Raw genomic sequence first — 20,165 nt, 5'->3', positions numbered from 1 at the left:
ACCTAAATTAAGGAGTAAGATAAAGAGGCACATTTCTTTTATCCATTTCATGTCCACCTAACTGTGGAATTGCCCAAAAGGAGTGACTCAAAGTGATTTTTTTAATTTATTTATATGTGTGCAAGCAGTCCAAAAACAGGGTAAGTAACAATGTTACTGACAGCCGGCGATTTCAACATCATGCATGAGAGGAAATCAGTGAGAAAAAGGTTAGCACTTACACTTAAAAAGATAAAATCGTTACCCCAGGCTTGTTCTTACGAAATACAGGAAATATTTACGGTCTGGTGCCATATTCCATTCGGCTTCCGGCCTCTTGGAATATGGTACCAGACCATGGCGTATATATATTATTTGCCCGTATTTCGTGAACAAGCAGGGGGTAACTAATAGTATCTTGTCGTCAGGGCTATCCTGGGTATTGGGGGCTAAATTACTAGTACCGGTATTTTAGGTTTCTATTATAAACTTCAGCACAGCCCCTGGCCCCAACCAAACCCTAACTAAGCTCTAACCCTACACTCTATTAATCTATTCAGTCCGGGAAATCCACTCATTAGGGGTTTTCTGTCTCACAAGGCACTCTCCCCCACATGAGCACCCACCTCTGGGGTACTCAAGAGGCCCCTCCCCGCAGTGCTCATGAGGTCTCCTCTTCACTTCTTATCCATCCCACATCTGATGGTCGCAAGTTCACATTGTGATTTGTTGTTACACACACATGTCCACTCTCCATGATGAAAAGAAGAAAAAAATCCTGTCAGTTCTTTCTGACGAAAATTGAGTGTTAATCAACCGATATGCAGTGATCCTCCGAAGCATGAGAGCCTTGCGGGTTCACTAAATGCAGGGCTGCTGCACCTATCGGCCTGATGTGACTCAAAATTTTCAGTGCTTTTTTCTGTGACTCTCACCTCTCCATGCACAAATCACTATCAGCCCCATGAAACTGAAGTCTGACATCATTTTACAAATATATTCGTAAAGAGTCACTGTTTAATCATGACTTAATTCAAGTTCAAGGCAATGTGAGTAGACCATAGAGTCTATATAACGAACCAGGTCCACCATTTCATGCAAAACGAATGGCAGGTTAAAACATGTGCATCAGATACAAAATAATTGTTGAAGTTTACATTCCACAACACAATGCATATGGCACCCGCACCAAAGTTCGACTGTGCACAACTTAAGCCTGTAGGTTTCTACATGGAGAAGGTGGTCAAAATTTGGACAGTGTTATTGAGTTATGGGCGGCTTACATTATATCATATCATACACAAACTGTTAGATATTAGTCAAACATCAATATCACTGTTGTCTGAATGAAAACGTATAGATCTTTTTCTTCTTATCCTCTTCATCATCTTCTTCTTCTTCTGATTAAATATTATTGTTATTATTATTATTATTATTATGAATTATTATTATTATTATTATTAATTATTATTATTATGAATTATTATTATTATTATGAATTATTATTATTATGATTATTATTCTTTACTGGTAATCTGCAAAAGGGATATGTAGTCTATTACAAAGATGAGCTTGACTTGTGAGCTTGTTAGGAGGAAGAACATGGTCCTACTCGGAGGTTGTTGTGAAATGTCCCATCAGGAGATGATGTCTTGAGCTGCCTGGGACATCTGGAATATCTGCCATAGTATACTGTATACGCTATAATTTTCGCGTCCATAAATTTTCGCGAATTTTTCACGAGTGGTTAAATTCGCGATTGGGGGACCAGAGAAAACATGAAGTGGCAAAGAAAGTGTGAATTTTCAACTTACTAGCAAATAAGAATGATACTAGTTATACACTGCATGAAAAAAACTTACCAAACTCTGCGAACTAGTAAGTTAGAATTCAACATTTTTGAAGTGGTTAAGTCCATCGCGCTAGATTTCTGACGAGTGGTACGAGGGGTACGAGTAAATTCAACGGCAACCAGCTGGAGCATACGAAGCCCCGGCCCCTAAAGTTGACATGTAGCGGCATGCAAACGCAAGACTGCTAGTGCTAATACGGTACATCACATGTAATCCAAGGGTGACACGCCGCGCGGTTGTAACGTTGTGGCGCAATGGATTGGCTCTCTACAGTATTCGTATTAAGTAGACGTGGACGTGCTATATGTACGTAAACAAGCTTAGCCAGTATGGTCTGTTCGGTAAGCCTTGACATGGTATACTACTAGTACTGAAATGTTCGTATCATCAAGGCAAGGGATTCATTTTGGAAGGTAATATTTTCGCGCATTGTTAATTTCGCGAATAGCTCCCGACTAGCGAAATTCGCGAAAATAAAACCCCCGCGAAATATATAGCGTATACAGTAGTCTATTATGTAAGTCCTTGTCAGTTGCATCACAAATTTGGTTACAGCAGTAGCATGCCTCATTCTCAACTTGGTCTCTTATGTAGATCCACACGCAGAAGAATCTATACATGTCCATTGTAATAAATTGTATTCAAGGAAAAATTTCTATGTACAACCTTTATATTTTTCCATTTGACTGTAGTGTAGAGACATGAAAGCAGCAACTCAAAAAAAAAAAAAAAAAAAAAGGATATATGGGAGAGATTGAACATCAGTGAGATTTGCTGTCCATATGTGATTCTATTTGGAATACCCGGTACCAGTCTGTGGATAGTTTCCGGTATGTCCCTTTTGCTATCATTTTGCTGGACCTGTAATGGAACGAAATTGTGGCGCTATTTCTCTCTAGGGGAGAGTTTGCCCCCTGTGCAAGCAGCACAGTAATAGAATGGACTCAGTGGGAAGAGGCACATGCCCACGTACTACTTCAAAATAGGGATGTTCCAATTGCATCCCCAAGTTTGAAGGAAAGAAGAAGGAACCTCAAACTCACCCCTCTTCTTCAAAGTGGTCGGGGGGCTGGTGCCAGCTCTCCCAATTCAAAATTTTGTTCAACCTACAAAACCTTGGCGACGTATCTGTGCCAAGCAATAAATATAAACTGTGATACCATAAACATTATAAAATAGACAAGTGACAAATATTTAAACAGTAGGGGAGAGCGGGGTGAGTTGGGACGCGGGTCAAGTGGGACACGTTCTCTGAATCAAAAACTGTTCAACCAATCAGCGATTGGCTAATATCTACAATAAGTCCCTAGCAACCATACATCACATTAAGAAAGCCATGCAGTTCGGCAAATTCTAAGTGTGCATAAATTGCTATTGAAAATTTTCCCCCAAATATGATTTTTTTTTAAAATCAGGTTAATTACCCTGTTGTCTTTGTATTCATGATTTCAAGGGCACAATTGAAGCTGGTGGTGAGCCTTATTGATATGCAACTAATATAACTTGTTTTTGACAAATGCCTGCATGGTTACTGAGCAGTTGTACATATCTATGTATATGCCATGTGAGGGACAGTTGGGACAACGTGTCCCATTTGTCCCTCATAATAGCATTACATGTAAAACAGTTCAGATTTTCAAACATGTTGTTCAAACTTGTTTTGTTGAAATAAAGATCATTTTAAAGCATGTTTGACTGTTTTCATTACCAATGTTTCATTACGCCTTCAAACTTTGACTTTTCCGACATGTTTATAGGATGTCACACTTTACCCCACTTTACCAACACCGTCCCATTTCTCCCTTGCCGTTGTCCCACTTTACCCACGGGTGGGTCAACTTCTCCCCCAAAATAAGGTTTTTTCTTTTCATTAACTGCAGAAAATTGAGAACAGTGCCACCCCCAGTTTATAGCTCTTTATGTAACCTACCATATGAACCTTCATGCAAGCCCGCAAGGAAATGTAATCATCTCTTTTATAAAAAGATATCAGAAGAAAATCGGCGAACTTGAAATAATGTCCCACTTCTCCCCGCTCTCCCCTAAGTGCTTTAACCAAATAAGAGTACGAACTAAACAATTCAGGAACTCATTATTCCCATCTACTCTCATCGAGTGGAACCACCTGAGTGATGCCACTATCAACTCGCCATCAACAGACTCATTCAAAACGGTCATCCCTAGAACCTTCTGATTATCCCTGTTATGTGCCCTCTCTCATCCGATGCGTTATGCCCAGTAGGGCCCTGCATCGTACACATCCAGATCCAGATCCAGATCCAGATCCAGATGTACAGTAATGTACCTTGATGGACCATACACAACATTTGAAGTCAAGTTGTTGTTGACACAAATGGGTTTCTTTCTACTATTTGCACTTCTTCTATCAGGCACTGTCAAGGATAAAGAAATATATGAAAGCAGTGAACCAAAAGTAAGCTAACAGTCATTAGTTTGACTCAATTGTAGTGTTGTAGTGACCTGATTGAATATCTTTAACCTTGACATTTATCAAACATAGACATGTTTAATGGTGTTTTGTTAGGTGCTGCAATAATGGGAGCAAAGTCTTCCATCGTGTCTGGATTATTATCTATTTATCTATTTAATATGTGTGTTTTTTTTTCAGTGATTAAAATCCACCTATCACTGACACTTCATGTTCATGTGATCAATGACAAAGCATGCTCTATCTCGAGGTTCCCCAAAGCTAGTCTTGACGTCATTGTAGACAAATCACTGACATGTGGACTGTTGCACCTTTGATCAATGCTTGTCTGATCATAGATGAAGTACAAGTAATATGGATGTGATAGAGAAGTAAAGGTAGGGTACCAGCAGTAGGAGAAATGGTTGAGGTCACATATGAACTGAGATGTCTTGGAGTAGCATACTACAACCTTTGTAGTACTCACTTGAATGTGTAGTTATTTATTGCATTAACATTGTCATTGAATTAACACTTTGCTAATTGCAAAAGGAAGCTTCCGAAGTGTGAATTTTTGGAAGACGCATCAGGATGAAGTAAATGAAAGCTGGCTTTACTGCTTTTTAATGGAGTATTGTACAAACTGTAAATGACAAATTTTACATAATTTTGTAGTTTAATCTGAAATGATTCCAGGAACTGTGCATCAGGAGAAGCTTGTGATGTTCAACACTTCCAGCTTATTGCAAAATATGACAAAAACAAAGAGAATGCTTTTACCACATATTTCCTAGTACAGACAAGTTTATAGAGAGTTCCCCAGTATCGAAGGTGGAAATTGGATTTGAAATGGGGATATCACACTGCTGACAGAATAATTCACCTACACTCAAATGACCGCAAATATGCGGTGCATGAAGGGAAGGAAATAGCTGCGTAGACCAATTCTCAGTTTTGATATTTGAAAACTTTGTCATTTTCTTACCATGACAGACAGTGCATGCAGCAGTGTTAGCTTTTTATGCTTCTGCCATGAAGTGTCAAATTGTTTGTACTACAATTGTATTTCTCCTAATACATTTGCAATGCCTAAAGGCAATGTCATGAAACTTTATTATATTTTACTGGATACATATTCTTTCGGAAAAGCTTTTGGCCATGGGGTCAAGTGAAAATGCCAAAAGTAAAATGTAACTTTTTTTCCTCCATCCCTCAGTGAAAGATGAAAATTTAGAAACGTACATGTGCCACACTGGCAATGATTCTTTTGGGAATTTAGGGTCATGAGGTCAATTGTCAAGGGTCAAAGGTTTGGTTAAAATGCTAAAATTGTGCTACTTACTGGTATACATAATCATGCTATTTCTCTTGGAACCAGCCACTTAGTGGAGTTGCAAGATTATTAAAAAAATACATGTATCATGTAACTCCACTAACTGGTTTACATCCTATGGAAAACTGATGAATGCTAATTGTGAATGACTGACATGGCCTGTAGGCTGTGTGTTCACATGAAAACTAGAGTACAATTGTATGTCTATTGTACTGTATTAACAGAAGATATACACATGGGCATGATGAAACCACAGAAGAAAACACGAATGATGCAAGGCAGTCTCTCGCTGGTGTTGTATGTGCAAAGTAGCACGCTGCACAACAAAGGCTGATTCAGTTACCAGTGCCTAAACTGGGTCACTGTAAACACAGTCAGCTGGAGTGTGAAGGTGACTTTCATATCCAAGTGCTGCTGTGCAGTGAAGTGCGTAGTAAAAAGGTCACCTTGTTCTAGCAACTCAGTACAAACCCATTTGTTATGACTGTGTCCCACTTTTTTGACTGAAGATAGTATACAAATATACTTGGCCTTGAGAGTTTCTTGTTAAAACTATGGGCAGAGGTGACTCCAAACCAGTACTATTCACTGAGGGGCGCAGCCCCGAAGTGAATAGTACTAGTTTGGAGTCACCGAGGCCCATAGTTTTAACAAGAAACTCGAAACTAGGCAAAGTATATTTGTTTTATATTTTGGATCAAAAATTTGAATAAAAAGTGAAAATCATTATAGGCTTAGCCTATAAACCCCGGGACGCTCCGTGTACACAGTTACACTGCAACACTGCGTGTTGGGGCTGGTCGCAGTTAGGCTTAGCCGCACTGCGGCGGCAGCGCAGCGCCTGCAATACGCAGCAGTGCGAGAGACCGGAAATTGAAAAACGTAGCAGCCGTGGCACCGCCAGAGTTGCCCGCCGCATGTATCGAAGCGCTCGTATGGCCGCTGCAAACCTGAACACTAGAATTCGGGACCGGACGTGGACGGACCACGTACACTTGATTGTAAAGAAGGGTGATTGTGACATCATTTTGCAAATAGTATATACTATTTGCAAAATGTCGTCATAAAAGTGACGTCATTTTGCAAATAGTACTTCATGGAGTTTCGAACACACTAACACTCTAAAATAGTTCAAAATACCTATAATCACGTGAAGCTCTTTTAACCAATCAATGGAAGACAAATTTTTGATCCAAAATATAATATGAATTAGTTCTGCTTACAGCCTGTCTATACACTTAATAGCAATTCAGTATTTGTATACTATTGTAGATCATGTCAATAATGTATAGCTAGAGCCAGGGTACATTTGTATGAACTAGTCTAGTGGTTTATAAAATGGGTTCAAGAATGTAGCCAATAGGAAGCGCTGAAATGAGTCACGTGTGCTTTGGTTACTCAGTCCCATTGCACTGTGTGTTAAATCCTATTGCCGATCGTCTGTGCGCGCGGCGGCTCCTTTGAATTGCATGCATACGCGCTGTCAATCCTGTAAACAAACTTCTAGTTCGGACTGCCGGTCGGCCGGCCTTTCTTCCCTTGTGCATAACATGTGTGGCGCGGCGTACGTATCATACGTACAGTGTACAGTAGACCAAGCGTTGTGGGACCGGACGCGTACATGGAGTCACTTTGAAGGGCAAATCCAACGATTTAGCAGGTTAATTCTCACGCCGTTTTCAGAGTATGTTGTCTAGTAGGCCTATATGAGGAGTCTATATCAAGTCTTTAAGGTAAAGGGTGCATATTCTATGTAAAATAAGTAAGTTTTCATGCGGGAACTTAAGTGTCCGGAAACCCAACCCCCCATTATATATGTGCGGGATTTCCGAGTGCGACGTTTTGGGACGAACATCTTCGGACGTCTTGACCCACAAAGGTACGTGAAAAACGCTGAAAATGCTGTTAGTTTTCGAATTTTCGACCCATTTTATAAAACAAATGATGCACAGGATTATTTCGTGGCGTTAGTGGAGGCGTAGCTCACTCTCGGGTATTTACAATGTAGTGCAACATGCACTCGGCTTCGCCTCGTGCATGTTTCACAATTGTAAATACCCTCGAGTGCACTATACGCCTCCACTAACGCACTCTATCCTGTGCATCATTTGTATAATAAAGCATTCTGTAGTTTTTGAAGTTGATATGCATTCAGTATACGCATGGATCTTCTTAATAACGATCTACATTGTATTTACATAATTGCATTTGATAGTCGAAAGAATCTAAGAAAGAATAATCTTTAGTTTACCATATGATGCAGATACACTGTATAAAGGCTTAAATAAGAAACTCGTGTTTGTGTATGTGAAGGAGGATGGGATGGATCAATGCATTTCATAAGGTTGGATATATGTGATATTGCAGGAGTGGCTATCAGTACCCGTAAATTGATCTCAAGAGATGGGACAGACTCTTGCCAGTGCATACACTGTAAGAAATTGGCCCATTGTGGCACTGCCTGTCTTATTGAGGGAAATGAAATCCATGTTTGGATTGAGTGATTGCAGTACTGTAGAAGTGGTTTCTTTCGCGTACAGAAACTTTCGCGGTTTCCATAGGTGCCGACTTTTTCGCGTGTGTTTAAATTCGCGGTCGGTAATGATAGCGTTGTAACAAGCAACGGGTTCAAAACATTTTCGCTTGATGTTAAATTCGCGGTTCAACCTCAAAGCGCGAAAAGCGCAAAAATAAAACCACCGCGAAAGAAACCACTTTTACAGTATTAGTATAGCAGAGATTAGCACATCTACAACGTGTATGTATGATGAAGTTTGAGGAAAGTGGTACAATCTGTTCGAAAGCTGTGAATTTTTCATCTTTTCCATGCTGTCATTTGCTGAATGAGAAGACTGGAACAATTTGTGATTTGTGTTAGAATGGTAATGATAAAGAAATATATAAAAAGAATTCCACAGATTTAATTTTTTTTATGAAAAGTACCCATTTCATGAGCTTTACAGTAGAAGAAAATCAATAACTTCTTCCCTTGTTATGTCAGCATACCAAAGATTTGTGAGAAGGTGTTAGTGTTATGTCACAGGAGCAATGAAAGTCATGTTCATCACATGTGCAGCACATTTTTTTGTAGATTACTGCCTGGAGCTAAAGCCCCTGTTCCACTATCACGATCTGGACCCCAATCTCTCCCGATCTAGCAGATCGGGAGAGAGCGGCAAAAGCGTACAGGGTTCGGAATTATCGTAGTATCGTTTGGAGGTCGGGGTTGGAGCGGGCACATTTTCAGATCGGGAAGAAATTTTGAACCTGTTCAAAATTTCTTCCCGATCTCCCCGATTAAAATTGACCTATTTTGAATTGTACGGCAAGCAGGGAGAGCGTAGTGACAGTGTAAACACAGCGGGATGAGTGTAACAAGGTCTTTCTGAGCGTAGTAACATCGGCACAAGAACGGGAAGTAAACTTAGACACCGACGTGGTCCCGCTGCTGTGCCGCTCTTCCCTGATCAAATTATGATCTTCCCGCTTTAACACCACTCTCATTACGTTCTCTATTCTCGTATAGAATCAAGGCCTGTTCCTACGACGCTCTCAGTACGCTTCATTCCTGCTTTAGTTACACTGTTCCGGCTTTAGTTACGCTGTTCCCGCCTTAGCTACGCTGTTCCTACGCTTTTCCAGACTCAATTACGCACGTCTTCCGCTCTCGCCGCTCTGAAATGGGCGCAGCCGATATGTTGGAAAATTCACAGCTTGTAAAAATATCTGCCAGAAGAAGATCAAATATATCGAGAGGCAAAACTGTTGAGGAGGAGGACGTTGTCGCTTCACCTGTCGAGTCAGAATGTGAAGAAGAAGGAGCTCCAAATTTCGAAGAAGGAGAGATGAAGACAAAGAAGAAAAGAAAGCAGCGAAGCAGCTACCCACAAGGCGAAAAAAGAGAGACTGCAGGTGATGCTAAAAGAGGAGGAAGAAGAGGACATAGAATTTTTAAGAATATGAAATCCTGGAGAACTGGAGGAAGATGGACGATAAAAGCAAGGACATCAAGAAAAAGCCTTGGAAAGATCAGCATGTCTTTGATTAACAATGAATTGCTGCAAAAGAGCTGTGAGTTGAGGAGCTTCTTAGAGGTTCACAGTTTATCTCTTTGGTTTTGCATGCTGATAATTTGACTGACTGCGGATCGACAGTTGAATCGGGGTGCATCGGGGCACATCGGGCACTTTTCAGCTCTCTGGACGGGGTAACAGTGTGATAAGATCGTGTAGATCGGTCATAGCGTAGCGTGCATTGATCGGATAACATCGGCAACATCGCACTGACAGCGTAGTTACATTGTACATCGTTCTAAAGCGTAACTGCAGCAGCAGAGATTGTAATGTCTCATTCCCGATCATCGTAGTAAGAGCGTAGAAAGCATGTGGTAGTCGTAACTACAGCATTCTTAGAGCGTTCTAACATCGTACTGTGTCCAGATCGGCTCAGGTTTTACCCGATCTTTCCCGATCTGAGAAAATTGTCAAATCGTAGAGAGAACGACATAGTTGAACAGGGGCTTTAGAGTATTGGCAGTGTTTAGGAATGACAATCTGCCAGCACTGTGCGTGTAGCTCTTGGTAATGGATAGGTCTGTGATACTCTATGTATAAAGCTGTTATTACATGACTGCAGGCAAGCAAGCATTGTTTTCTCATTTTATGAGCCTGAAAACAGGCAAATGCTTTTTACTGGACTCGGTCATCATTTTCTTGTTTTGTTAACTTTGTAAAAAACTGTGTTTTCTGGAAACCCTTGTAAACACACTACACTATTTGTTCGTATCTCTCCACAAACATGTTTTGGCTTGGCCTGTCACTAGAGGCCTGTGACTTCCCACTATCAAAGTCATTGAACAAGTTGAGCCAATCAGAGGCAAGTTCCAAGGGATGGGGCGGGACTTGTGATAGGAGTCACCAACCAATAGCATTAGCCGTCATGCAGCCACAGGAACTTGGCTTGGTGTCTCCATCTCTCATCATATACGTGTTCATAACTTGACTTGGTACAGTCAGGTGTGTATTGTTTCAGCTGGCATTCACACTGTTCCAGCTTGACTGACTATTCTCCACTACAGATGTATTTGATTTATTTTGTTTTGGACAATCAGCATTGTTACTCGTCAAAATGGTAGGCTCTTTCAGTAATCATGCTTTATTTGTGGGGAAGAAAAGCAATCTCAAGACAGAGGATCATGAAAATGTGAGTATTTAATTGAAGATTTGTGAATCAATAATTTAAATTTTGTTTTTGAGAGGTTGAGGGAGAAGAAGTGGATATTTTTGCTCTATATAGAAAATTGAGTTTGATCTTCAACAAACTGCATTAAATCTATTGTGATATATGCATAGCCTTTCAGTTTCATTGCATATTGTATTTTGTAGGCATATGATATTTTTACGAATAATCTGTCCTGATGGAATTTTTTGAAGTATCAAAATGTTCCAAGTTTACGTCACAGTTGCCTCATCAGACTGCAAGTGGTATTTTGTTGTTGAGGTATGCCTTGAAGTGAGATACACTTTACCCTCATGGTACAGTGGACTTTTTTTTTTTTTGCTCTATATAGAAAATTGAGTTTGATTTTCAACAAACTGCATTAAATCTATTGTGATTTATGCAAAAGCCTTTCATCGCATATATTGTATTGTGTAGGCATATATTTTTACGAATAATCTGTCCTGATGGAATTTTTTAAAGTATCAAAATGTTCCAAGTTTGTGTCGCAGTTGCCTCGTCAGACTGCAAGTGGTATTTTGTTGTTGAGGGTATGCCTTGAAGCGAGATACACTTTATCCTCATGGTACAGTGGACTCCCGTTATAACGAAGTCCTCGGGACGGGGAGTTTTCTTTCGCTATATCAAAATTTCGTTATAACCGAACAAATAAACAATAAAAAACAAAGAGAGGATAATGTTGCGGCCTGATTTTTATTTCGTTGTAGCCGGAATTTCGTTATAACCGTGTTTGTTATAACGAAATGCACTGTACAAGAAACGTCAATGACCCAAATTTGTGCGCAGGATCCCTGAACTTTTCAATTGTCTCCTTGCATGTATCTGAAAGTGATCGCTGCATAGTTTATAATAAATCAAGAGGTTCTAGTACAGTATAAAGGGAATTTATGGTGCATACAGGTGTAATTGTAATCAAAAGGCACGTTGTGTTTCCTTGATATCAATGTCATTCTAGTATAGACTTAATGCAAATTACTTGTATATGCAGTGGGATAAATGTGGTTATATGATATTCTGTAATGTCTTGCCCAGCTCACAGTGCAGATTTTATCCTGTCTTCATAATACGGGTAACTGTTTCTGAAACTCGGGGAAAGAACCGAGTCTACTGGCAGTTACTGTTTAGGCATAGGCTGTAATGATTTGAGTGCAGTTTTAGCATTTTGTTCTCCTTCCCCAAATGGGCGAAAATTCGGGAGGGATTCTGGAACATTCGTGGAGGGATTCGGCTCGTTTTGAAATGTTCAAAACTAGCCGAATACACTCTGAAATACTCCCGAATGTAGCCCCGACAAATTTCATTTGGGTCACATTCGGGATGTATTCGGATGGAATTCGGTTGGATTCGGGGCAGGGAGGCATTTTAGGCATTCTGGGCAGATTCGGGCCTATTCGTATCATTAGGGGAGTAACGGCCCGAATCATCTAGCCAAATAGACTGGAATATCACGAATAGAACCGAATCTGCCCAGAATGCCCTGAATACCTCCCCAAATCCATCCTAATCGTTACCTGAATACAGAGCAGAATACAGGCGAGTGAGCCGAATAGGCCAGAATACGGCCGAATAGCAGCCAAATAGGTAGAATGAGCAGCCAGAATGATCCGAATAGCCTCGCGAATGTAGCCAGATTGGCTATACATAAATTCACTTTTCTAGCATAATTAAAGAGCATTTGACTAATAGCTTTCAGAAAACAGGGGGAATAATTGCTACCCTTAACATCTGTCAGTATCAAGTTGATGGAATTTGTCATTTTCATGAAAAATGAGTTTTTGTGGAATTTTCTTCATATTTTCTTTATATTGTTGTCCACTCATACCTCATAACCTCTAGTAGTCTCCTCATCCAGTGGTTCCAACACCGAAACTTTAAAAATTCATAACTATAATTGCATCTATTGTCTGATTTTCCTCAAACTTTCACTGATATGTTCTACTAATGTTGCTGCTTTCACTCAATCCACATTGTTCTTTGGGTTTGCGTTTTCTTTAAAGATCCGTAAAAGGTATAGCCATGAAGACACTTGTCCTGCAACAAAGTAAACATTATGTACATGTACAGTGCACATCTGTTTCAAGTGTCTTCCTTCTATTAATCTCCTCTAGAATTCCACTACCATGGACATGAAACGTCTGGAGGAGGTCTATCGGAAGTGGGATCAGAAGGTACCCGCTAACATCCCGCCATCCAAGCCGCGGAACCGTTTCAATGACGACTTCCAACCACACAGAAGGAAACGAAAGGGACGGACCGCTGCTCTTCCCTCTCTGGTGAGATGTAAACCTGATGAAATTCATCATCTCAAATTCATGCACTGAGTATGAATTTTGCTCTTTACACTCAGGCACAGAACGTAGCTATCGAATCTACTCTACAATCTCCTCGGTGGGATCTCATTTTTGGATGGTCTTGTATGGTATCGTATAATGATATTTGTCTGCCTTACAACAATAACTGCAAACTTAAAACCATGAGGAGAAACTGCATTGCTGAAATTCTAATCACTTTAAAACAGTGTCCGTTATATTATATGCCTTTTTATCTTTTTTTTTCTGTTTGCATGTTTGCAAATAATTTATCTGTCAAAGTGATCCAATAGCTTGAGACTGAGAATCCATGCAGTCACATCGTGAAAAGGAATGATTATTGATAGCATGGCGAACAACCTTCAGAGAAGAGACATGCAAATAATCCGTGTACCTTTCATCGATTAAGAATGCATCCACCGTTCAACCTGTGTTTACCAGCTAAGCAGCAATTCAAGGTCATGTGGTAGGATGTCATTAAATGCTAGATGGCCGGAAAAAGAAAATAACAGAGTGAAAAGTTAGACATAATTAGGTTTCATAAAACCATCAATTCTGTTGGTGTACATTACAGAGCCAATACTGTTTGTGATCAGATGCTTATCACATTATCATCCCCAAAGGCTTTTTTTTGCGTGTGTGTGTGTGTGTGTGTGTGTGTGTGTGTGTGTGTGTGTGTATGTATGTGTATGTGAAGGTGATATTGAGTGTGCTAGATATTGTTATAATCTCATGTATGCATGTAATGTGTATTTTTCACAAACAGTTGCAGTGTACACATGCTCTGGAAAACTGAACAACACACTGAGTGAGTTCCTCATGTATGCCAGCGTGATCTCTCTGTGAACTCTGGGGGGCGAAGCCACATGGTGGAGCGTGTGGCTCAAAATGTGCCCAGGCAATTATGATCACATGACACACTTTCAGAGTGTCACATGGTTGACACAGATCCTGCGCTTGTTGCAACTTACACTGCACAATATGTTTGGTATGCTGTGCGTTGCAGCTGCATACATTTTATATGATAACCTATTTGATTATTAATGCAGGGGTTGTGGCGTTTTCAAAACATTTACTAGAGTTGATTAAGTTACAGACATAGCATTCTTGCAATTGTGAAAATATTTGTATGAGTCCCTACTGACAATATGATATTGCATGTTTTTGTGCATACTTTGTTGATCTTGTCTGCCAGGTATCTAAATCAACATTGGTTGTGAGGGTGTACAAGGTATTCATGTAGTTTTCTTCCAGGCTTTAGATTGTTTACCACGGAACTGCTACACATGGACATTTATAATTTTGTTAATTAATGGATGCCTCTGTCTATGTCTAATATGTTACAAAAATATAAACGCGTTGAGGACGAGTCCCGAGTATACTCGGGCAGGTGTCTTTGAGAAATGCATGTTGTAGCAAAATCAGTCCATCCAGAATGGGTTAAACATTCTTTCGTGCTTTGATCTTATCTCCGCCGCCGGCAAGCCACAGCAAAACACAACGCAGCTTTGAAAACTCTATAAACCAAATGCGCAGAAGATAATAACTGTCTTTAATAAATCAAGGATAATGCGTGTGCAGTAGTGGTATATTGATCACCACTCAGAATCTTCAGTGGCCAAGAAAGCTAACATTTTAGCTAATTTATTATGATTTGTAATCTCATTTTCCATCCTTTCTGCACATTTTTCCAGAGTGAAAAGAGACAGTAAGGGAAGCGGATATGTGTGTCTTACTATTAGGCAAGGTCGTAGAGCGATAGCGAGCGAATCTGAAATTTCCTAGCAAATAACATGAAATTAGTCATGTTCTGACGTTTGCTGCCTCTCATCATTACCGTTTATTCAAAGATGTTTCTGCCTGAAAGGGCGCATCAACCAAATAAAACGGGAATTAGGAAACTGTTCTTTTGCCAGTGATGATGCGTGATTGTGCTATTATTTTCGAGACACCTGTATACTACTCGTTAAGATGCGCGTATTGTAGGTGGCGGTGGATCTCGCACTTCAAAGTGGTTTGATTTGTTGATAGTCTATTTGTTGTTAGATCCATGGTTTCACTGAGGTCCTTTCGAAGATGTAGATGACAGACTAACAAAATACAAGACCCCTGAGATAATGTGTGCTAGGGTTCACTAGAAAATATCAAATTATTATGCACTAGACAGTCACATTGTATACAAGTACTCTCCCAGTGGATACACATTCTTTTTATATTTAAAAAAACATAAATGCATTTATTGTCATGCTATTGTCAAGAGTTTAGAACATACAGCAGAGCTGCCAACTCTCCCTGATTCTGCAGGAGTCTATTGGGAATTATTTTCACCCATTGAAATGCATGTAACTCACAGATCTTGTACCTCCCTGATTGCTGTGTGGAATCTCCCTGATTTGGATGTGGGAATGTTAGCAGACCTGCATACAGATGACAAATTAATATTTTCTTGTCCCTTTAAATAGTATACGGGATGGCTTAATTAAGGCAACTGTACAAGTATTTGTGGATGGGTAGTGGAAGTTTTATTTCTTATGATTTATTATTATGAACTCAGAAAGTTGATATTACAATGTATCTCATACTGACATAGAAAAAATTGCAGGACTTTGTCACACTAATATTCCTATACCACTTCTGATTTTGTCCCACTAATATTCCTATACCACTTCTGATTTAATTACAATACTTTATATTAAAGTTTATATTGTGCAGTTTCTCTAGGACTGCACTCACATGTGCATTACAATTACATGAAAATAAGGAAGAAGGGAGCTGGTTTCAACATAAAATGAATCATAACTGGAAGTGGTGCAGTACAGCGAGATACAAAAGAGAGAAATTACCTGTAATAAAGATGTAAATGAAGACATAACTTATATTAGGAGGCATCTGGAAAGTCTACTCACCCTATAAAAATGTCTTACAGTAGACATGGCTATGGAATACTTTTGTGGAACAGGTGAATTTTCATCAGGTTTTTGAAGCTGTTTATGCATGATGAATACAGTTGTAGCTAAGGAGTATGGTGGCATGGGAGCTGCATGTGTGAAGCTCAGTAAGACTGGGTTGGTGATTTCAGTGTCAAGATTTTACTGAGATATAGCAGATGTAGCAGATGTTTTAATGTTTACAGAGGCATAGATTTTTCCATTTTTTTTTAAAGTATGGGCTTTGAAGCCAGCAAATATTTTAAATTATAAATGGAAGCACAACATGAAATTTTGGGCAAGGGAATAGTGAACCATTTCTGCATTGAAAATACACATGTATGCAAAAGCTTAAAGGACAAGTTCACCTTCATAAACATAAGGATTGAGAGAATGTAGCAATATTAGTAGAACACATCATTGAAAGTTTGAGGAAAATCGGACAATCCGTTCAAAAGTTATGAATTTTTGAAGTTTTTGTGCAGTAACCGCTGGATGAGAAGACTACTGCAGTGTGTGAATAACTTAGATGTCACATGCGTACAACGATATAAGGAAAATATAAAGAGAATTTCACAAAATTTCATCTTATGAAAGAAGTTCACATTCCCCCGACTCGTTACCGACAAATGTTATGGGTAATATTATTCCCCCTGCCTTTAGAAAGAGCCAAGTCAAGTGCTCTTTTATTATGTGAAAAAAGTGAAAATATGTTGAATTTTCTTTATATTTTCTTTATACTGTTGTACGCATATGACTCACAAGCTGTAGTAGTCTCCTCATCCAGCGGTTCCAACACAAAAATTTAAAAAAGTCATAACTTTTGCATCGATTGTCCAATTTTCCTCAAACTTTCACTGATGTGTTCTACTAACATTGTTGCATTCTCTCAATCCTTATGTTTATGAAGGTGAACTTGTCCTTTAAAGTGAGTCATACCAAGATAAAAATGTTCTGCCCGGACTTGTTTGCTGAAATACAGGAAACAATTAACAGGTCGAGGGCTACCTACTCTATACTCTGACATTGCTGTGCCATGAATCCATTGTTTGCAATATATCAGGAATAAATTCCCTTTTGCTGATATTGTGAACTGTTACTTGAGTGGAACAATAATGGAGCTCACACAAATGTGTCTTTTGATCTGTGGCAAAGATACTGTATGTGGGATTTTAAGAAGAGCAAACAAACCCTCAACAACAACTTTACACCCGGTACGTTATGAAAGATGTATACCTGCAGTTTATTTTGTCTGTCTCGCAGAATTACTGACCAAGAGCAGCTGCAGTATGAGCTTTGAAATTTAAACTGTCTTGGACCCCGTTTACAAGCCGCATTTACACTTACTAACATCGCGATTTTTAAAATCGCGATATTTTGGTTCCAACGTTTACACTTGCGCAAAAGCACGCGAAGTTTGAGCATCACGAAACATCGCGATTTTGTGGTCGGTAGTGCGCATGCGTAATTTACCTGTTTTCAACACGGTAGCTGAATGGAAGCGCGCGCTATTCTGTTCGTTTTCACTGCAGTGCAGTATATTTTGATCACAGCTGGCTGGTTGGAACGTTGAGCCAGGGCTTTTTATCAGTACAATGCACACATAAATTTGTGCTTCTCGAGACTGTTTACTTACGGTAAAACTATATAGTAGCTTGCTACATTAGATCACATACGTAGTAGGTGTGTAAAACTTCATCTACAGCAGCATTCAGGAGGATCATTAAATTTCGCCGATATGACGAAAGTGGGAAGTAAGACTTGGAAGTTAGGACTGGTATTTTATCAGGCGACAGCAAGAACTTACACTTGTGACGTACTCCTGAGTCCTGTATTCCACAAACAAGGTATATAATTATCGAGAGCAGTACGGACACGCTCACAATCTGAATCAACGCATTTCTGGGAGAACATTATTTTGTTAAGTTGTCATGGGGTGATGATACGTGGTTGGAAAACTTCAGGTTTCCTACCATTTGTGGTTTTCACGTACAGTGTACTAGTTTCATCAGGGAGGGGGAGGTGAGAGATGCAGACCACGAGCCGACCGAGAATTGGCCGTTTAGACCTGTGGCTGTACACAGCTGTCTTATACCAAAGAGGGATCGGGAGCGCGCGTAAACTCCCGGTGCAATCCGATACCGAGAGTCACGTGATGAAAAATCGCGATATTTCTGCAGCTTGGGTTTACACTCGCTAACTTCGCCTCAAACTTCGCGATGTTTCAAAAAATCGCACTCCGGCTGGCGATTTTTCTGGCGATGTTTCGAGGGCGTTTGGGTGTAGTTGCTTAGCAACTTACACCCAAATGTCGCGATTTTAGAAAAATCACGATTTTTCCAAGCAAGTGTAAATGGGCCTACAGCGAGCGAAAAGGCCGGGCTCGGCCATGGCCGAGCCCGGCCTTCATTTCAGTGTAAACGCACAAAAGGCCAGATGCGGGGCCAAAATTGGCCGCGCATTTGGCCACGCTCTGGAGGTGGTCTCAACCGCGGCCGAGCCACGGCCTTTTCTCAGTGTAAACGCAAACTGGGCCAAATGCGGTACCAAATTTAGTCTGGCTTCCAGACCCTCTGTCCGTACTATTTCGCTATTCAGGATATTAACGCCCTCAACGTCAAAAACTAGTACAAAGTGTATAGTTTAAGGTGGTTTTGTCCTGCAAAGGATTTTTCCTTTGGCAAAGGCGGCGACAAAGTCGCCACCGCAGAGTCCAGTTGCCAAAGGGTCTTGAAACCAGACTATACCAAATTGTGTTTGTTTACAAGCAGAGCCCCACTATGACAAAATATTGAAAGGTTTGAATTAAAAGCCCGGGCCAAGCCCGGCAGTGTAAACGGACAAAATTGCGGGGCTCGGCCCTGCAATTGAGGCCGGGCTTGGCCGCGGCTCGGCTGCGGCGTGGCCCAGCCCCGTACTGTAAACGGGGTCTTTGTGAATCCTTTTTGTGAACAATTGTTGTTGTTTTTTTATCTCTTAGTAAAAGCTCATGAAAATTTGCTTGAACGTTCAGTTTGAGTGATGCCTGTACAACTATGTATGAATGCACAAATGTTAACGTCACAGCACACTACAATGCTGCAATGTTTATTGAATGGCATGGAATAGATGACATCAGAAATATTGTATGAGCTGCATATGTTGGGCCTCATATTGTAGTACAAAGTGAAAGATACTGAAATATGTAGCCATGATGATGTCATCCACGGCTTGTACTGTAAAAGTGGATATTTTTGCATTAAAAATTCTTTGCGTTTGACTAGGTAAAATGAATTTTGCATGTTTTAATTTCAGTGACATCAGGACATTAATTACTGGAATGATAGTAAGCACAAATATTTGTGTGCTTTCATTTTCATGCTACATGTAGTTTCTGGTTGTGCAAAATGTTGAAAAAATTCCTCTATAGTATGTGTTCTGTGAAATGGGGCCACTTGGTGGTTAAAATCTCTGTAACTTCATCTAAAGTCATGATGTTCATGATACATGCCAAAAAATTAAAATAACAACAACAACAGCAGTTGTGGACCCAGCTGTTAGTGTATGTCATTACCTGTACGTACATAGAAGTATTATAATGTACAGTATACAACAGTGCGTACACAGTACTGTGTAGTACATGATAGTATAGGCTCTGTTCAATATCACATGTGCCTAGGCTGAGCACTGTGGCTCCAGTCATGCATTGAGTCTGCACATTTTACAGTGAACTGTAGCTGATTCCTGGTGTTAGGTTATCGCACAATTTTGCAGAGACAGCTGAGAAGTGATCCTATTGATAAATCAATTACCTAGAGATGAGTAACCACACTTGAGATGAAACAAAATAAGTGAGCACGGACATTGCACTGGATGCAGCTAGCCCACATACCGGGTACTGTATGATATCAGCGCAGCGTAATATGTGTCGAGACAATGCTGTTGTCGCAGGGTATATTGGACACGCTCTGTAGGGCACAGACAAGTTGAGGATGCAAAGCTCAAGTGCACAATTTGAGTGATAATATCTCAAATTTTACAGACAAGTTTGAATAATTTCCTGTAAAGGTTCTGACTAAACATTTTCTCATATGTAAAATTAAAGGGATTTTTCTTTTC

At 40.0% G+C, this 20,165-nt stretch overlaps 1 protein-coding gene across 1 annotated transcript in view; it reads left to right on the top strand.

The window, feature by feature from the left end:
* Positions 1-20,165, top strand: part of LOC139727770 (glycerol-3-phosphate acyltransferase 1, mitochondrial-like) — a 61,616-nt gene that overhangs the window by 3,183 nt on the left and 38,268 nt on the right. The window contains exon 2 of the mRNA XM_071638748.1: positions 12,940-13,104. Within this exon, the coding sequence (XP_071494849.1) occupies positions 12,952-13,104 (153 nt within the window). The 5' untranslated portion in view covers positions 12,940-12,951. The remainder of the gene's footprint in view (positions 1-12,939; positions 13,105-20,165) is intronic.

This window comes from Diadema antillarum, unplaced genomic scaffold, assembly GCF_040938485.1.
Source record: "Diadema antillarum isolate AM-2024a unplaced genomic scaffold, OU_Dant_1.0 seq00000150_RagTag, whole genome shotgun sequence".
Classification (NCBI taxonomy): Eukaryota; Metazoa; Echinodermata; class Echinoidea; order Diadematoida; family Diadematidae; genus Diadema; species Diadema antillarum.
The sequence above is the reverse complement of the archived record's forward strand: the minus strand, read 5'-3'. Positions and strand labels throughout refer to the sequence as shown.